General features: G+C 34.2%; 1 protein-coding gene across 1 annotated transcript; it reads right to left on the bottom strand.

Moving 5' to 3' along the window:
• Positions 1-253: 253 nt before the first annotated feature.
• LOC106301662 (AP2-like ethylene-responsive transcription factor TOE3) lies at positions 254-2,803 on the bottom strand. The gene is made up of 9 exons (XM_013738114.1): positions 2,051-2,803; positions 1,887-1,912; positions 1,714-1,744; positions 1,528-1,615; positions 1,301-1,446; positions 1,145-1,189; positions 927-1,018; positions 737-813; positions 254-641 (listed from the first exon to the last, which is right to left on the bottom strand). Exons 1-9 carry the CDS (start codon positions 2,413-2,415, stop codon positions 426-428), a joined length of 1,086 nt encoding a protein of 361 aa, XP_013593568.1. The 5' UTR covers positions 2,416-2,803; the 3' UTR covers positions 254-425.
• Positions 2,804-4,620: the final 1,817 nt, after the last annotated feature.

Genomic DNA, 4,620 nt, shown 5'->3' with positions numbered 1-4,620 from the left:
AAAAGAAAAAGAATTGGTCTCGATATTAGGGGTCATTCCAGCCCAACCCAACTTAACTCAGAAAACCTAAATCTATTTGGATGTACATTTTTTCTTTAAAACCCATTTAGGTTGTAATATTTTCTGAAATTGGGGTTGGGTTGTGTCCATGGTATTATCTAGATCCGGACTCGAAACCTAACTAAGAGCATTTGATGAGATGGTAAATGATGAAACAGAAATCTCCAATATGTACAGTGGATACCATGTAGGATGTGGGCCACGAACTTTTGTTGTATGATTAAATTACAGAAAGAAAAGTCTTACATGGACACAAGAACATATATGTAATACATACACACACCACACATCCAAAAAATAGCTCCTGGAATAACCAAGTTTCTCCAAAACATTTGTTGTATGACCGTGATGATGATGATGATGAATCAGGGACGAAAGAAATGGAAGGTGCGAGGAGTGTGGTGATTCCAAGGAGGAAAGCGAGGAGAGAATCCTGATGATGCAGCAGCCATTCCCACTCGCTTTCCTCCACCGTCCAATTGCTTTTCTGATCCGACAGTCGCGGTTGTCGTCATCGCTAGGGAGAGATGGCTCCCTAATAGTCTCTCCTCGTCTCTAAATCCATTTCTCATGCTCGCAGTCTTTAAAATATATCAGTTTAAACCATAATCACTATTTAATTGTTTATCTTATTTTCACACATTAATTTATAAAAACATGAACAACTTTAACTTACCTCGGATTTGGTTCCAAACTCTTCCGAGTTTGATTCACCTAGACTTAGATCAAGGTTATGATCATTCCACTGCTTCTCTGATGATTGTTACCGTGATAAAATTTGGTGACCGTGAGTAAAATTTGGTGACAGGAGTAAAAAAAATATGTATATGTAGTTATTATAGGCGGAAAACGTAAAATCAAGTTACCTGGGCTATTATGCTGTTCCTCATATACTTTAGGGTCAAAATTGGTAACTGCATCTTTTCCATTAGACTTTATTGCTGCTTTATCGTATGCTCTATAATTCAAAAAGCACGAAGAAGAAATAAAACAAAACAAATACTATTGTTTTTCTTTTGCCCAAACATAAATACTATTGTTTTGAAACGTGATGATGAGACATTGAACAATAATAAAACAGTACCTTGCAGCTTCCATCTCGGTATCAAAGAGACCCAAATAAACGTACCTGAAATAAATAAAAAGCAAACAACACAGTACCAAATTTAAGTATCCCTAAGAAAAACAAAATATTATAAAATAAAAAATGACCCCCATATATTATTTTGTGTAGTTATACTTTTTGTTGAGAAATTGACCCAATCGAGCTTCCCATCTTCCACATTTATGCAAAGTGACACCTCTATATTTAGAGCTGCCTCTTGGAAACCCAGTGCTTTGCCTTCTAATGACATGCATGAACTCTTCCTTTGTCAGACTGCTCATCTGCAGCAAATTTAATTTGTTTTATGTTCGAGTAATAATCTAAACTCAATTGCTTGAACCTACAAATAATAAATATTTTACCTGTTTCAAATCTTCCACGTAATCTTCAATATTGAAATTTATATCTGCATCTACACCTCTAAACTTAACTGCGGCTCTATCATAGGCACTGTCCCAAACAGTTACCCACCCAAATTAATTTGTATGTCAGCAAATTACAATATTAGATTCGTTCTAATTGATCATATTTGGATGAGTAAAATATACCGAGCAGCGGCATGTGCTGTGTCAAATCCACCTGAATATGTAACAAAAGTAATATAAGGAGATAATAAAACCTTTATTTGGTCGAAGAAATCGTATAAAAATGGACAGACACAACACAACTTAGTTTCAATAGGATGTTTGATCTGTGTTTGAACAACATTACATGATCATACCTAAGTACACTTGCTTCCCGCAGTCCCTGCATAAGATTCCAAAACATATTTTAAAAACAACAATAAGGTATTGGCTCAAATGAAATGAAACATGTATTTGATAGATTTACCATATAGGTAATAATAGTATTCGGTATATCGTCGGGTTAAGAAAATTAAGTTACCAAATATGTGACTCCCATCTTCCGGTTCGTCGATAAAAAGTAACTCCTCTATACTGAGAGCTCCGTGAGCGAGGACCACGTCGGCTCTTTTTTACCGGCTGTGTTATCTCCAGCTCTAGGTTTTCCGGACGACCAGACCCGCTAGGATCCGACCGAACAAGAGACTGGTTTCTAGTGATACCGGACCCAGATATTCCTGGAACTTCCTGTTCCATGATTTGATTCGGAAAAAAATTCCGGGTCACCGGAGGAACAGACAACAGACACGTGGTCGATGATCTCATAGAGATTGGTACATCTCCAGCCCGTTTCCATCTACCGTCGGATTCTTCGTGGTGATCAGGTGAGTCGTTAAGGTTCCACATATCTCTCTTGTAATAAAGAGGAAACAAAAGCAAAGAAATATGAGAGCAATAAGAGAGAAGACTCTAATGACAAGAGAACCATCAAAAGCAATAAGATGGGATGGAATAAATAGTCATATATAAATAAATATCCATATGAATGAAAATCACATTAGGAATATATATGTGCTAGACTCCATTCGTTATTAGAGAGATGCAAAAAATTTATCAACGAAAAGTATATAGTATAAAGTTTATGAATGAATCAAATTTTGAGATTTGATTATTTCCCAATACAAATGTAATAGACTGTTTCCTAGTTTCTGGTCTCCTGAGTATAAACACCACAAGTATCTTTATATATAAAAGGGAAATTAAATTCACAAGTTCACAGTTTTACTGAAAACTATTATGGATGAAAAAAGCAAGATGATGTAGATGGGAGTATCTTATTTAATTTCTTGTACTATTTAGCTTCTCCTACTCCAACTACTCGAAATTTATTATTTTCCCTCTTTTTGTATGTGACTATGATTTTTTTTAATTTCCTTCTTCTCCTAACAACATTGGCACAACAAACAATAAAGAAAACCACTGCTGTTATATATCTACAGATGAGAAAAGTGTGCTAAAATATTTAGCGGCACATGTGATTTCCTACCTAAAGTTTTGAAGTATGCTTACAAAATGCCATCATATTTTCGAGAAAACATTAAAAAAAAAAAAAAAAAAGGAGAGACAACGAAAACAAAGGATGAGCATTGAGCAAATCCGTGACAGAGGTTGATACGAGAAAAAAAGGAAACGGAAATAGTGTGAATGGAAAATATAAAAAAAAGGTTTACCGAAAATGCCCCCATCCAAGAGTATGGGAAACAGCAAATCAAGTTTCTCTTCTATTCATTGCCTTCATCACTAATTATCGGATATTAACTATTTAATCATCCAAACACTATTTTCAATTTGATTAGATAACTAGCAACATAGGCATATAGCATACATACATCTGCATTTTTATCATTTTAAAAACATTTCATTTCTTTTTGTTTCAAAATCCTACTTGCTTTCGATATTGTTTCATTTGAAGGCAAGTCTAAGTTGAAAAAACAGAAGCAGAGAAGTGTCTACCGGCCAAAAATTGAGAAAAAGTTGTCAATAATTTTTTTTTTTTGTGTGCAACTAAGTTGTCAATAATCAATATTGAGATTTTTATGAATATTTTAAGGGTTAGATTGAAAGAATAAGAAAGCAAAGCAAAAATAAACATAGGTGTGGGTAAAAGGAGAGCCAAAGCGTGAAAGAGGAATAATACAAGTGGGGGGAGAAAAAGCCAAACCTTCCCCTAATGGAACTATGACGATGCTTTGATGCTCTCTGTTTCTTTCCCTAAGTAGTAATTAGATAACTCACTCTCTCTATATATGTTTTATCAATATCTGTCTGTTAAATTCAATAATGTAAATCTTAGCCCCACCTTTTTTGTTGCAACAACACATTATCATATCTACATAGTTTTATTGTAGATAGCTTTTTCATGGATTCCAACCAATTTAAAGACGACACAAGAAGATGTATACTACCTAAAATGATTCGTTATTTAGCTACATATCGAATACTAAATATAATGGAAATCAATCTAGATTACAGGTATGTTCCAAAGCACATGCGATCCCTAAACCTAAAATATGAATATCGCGCTAAATTTGTTTTGCAAATATATTACTCGAGGATGTTGAGTTCTCGTTTATAAGTTTGAGTTTTGCCTCTTCGCATATTAATCAAAATCCAATGAAAATATCATCATATACAGATTATGTGGCGCAGCAAAAATAATATTGAAGTATGGTGTAAATATACTTATTCTCGAGTTCAAACTTTCTTTTTCTAAAGGTAAATTCATTTGTGTGTTAGAAAGTTAAAGTTGGGTTGCGGTCAAGTTGAGCATGTGAGATGGGCTAAGCTTTCAGTCGGTGTCTCTCTCTAAAGTTAGTTAGATGGCTTAGATTGCTGGTAAATGGTTGCACCTTGTACTGATTGTAGAAAAAGAAGGGGAAAACTGTAACACAATTAACACATGAAAGTACTTTACTATTTTAGTAACAGTGTTTTAGTTAGGCAAGTGCTTGTCTTCAATCCTATCATCAATTAGCCAGTTTTTGACTACACAACAATAGTTAAATATTTTCTTTAATCAAGTTAAATCTAGATTTAAAGATTTGTTTTATA

The sequence above is a fragment of the Brassica oleracea genome, chromosome C7 (genome assembly GCF_000695525.1).
Source record: "Brassica oleracea var. oleracea cultivar TO1000 chromosome C7, BOL, whole genome shotgun sequence".
Lineage (NCBI taxonomy): Eukaryota > Viridiplantae > Streptophyta > Magnoliopsida > Brassicales > Brassicaceae > Brassica > Brassica oleracea.
Note: the sequence above shows the minus strand (reverse complement) of the source record. Positions and strands in the feature narration are given on the sequence as shown.

Excerpts from the sequence above, each read along its gene's own strand:
- LOC106301662 (XM_013738114.1), bottom strand. The coding sequence starts at position 2,415 with ATGTGGAACCTTAACGACTCACCTGATCACCACGAAGAATCCGACGGT. Across the intron at positions 1,019-1,144 it reads ACCGAGATGGAAGCTGCAAG|AGCATACGATAAAGCAGCAA; the intron begins GTACTGTTTTAT and ends TTTGAATTATAG. Across the intron at positions 642-736 it reads AGTTTGGAACCAAATCCGAG|ACTGCGAGCATGAGAAATGG; the intron begins GTAAGTTAAAGT and ends TATATTTTAAAG.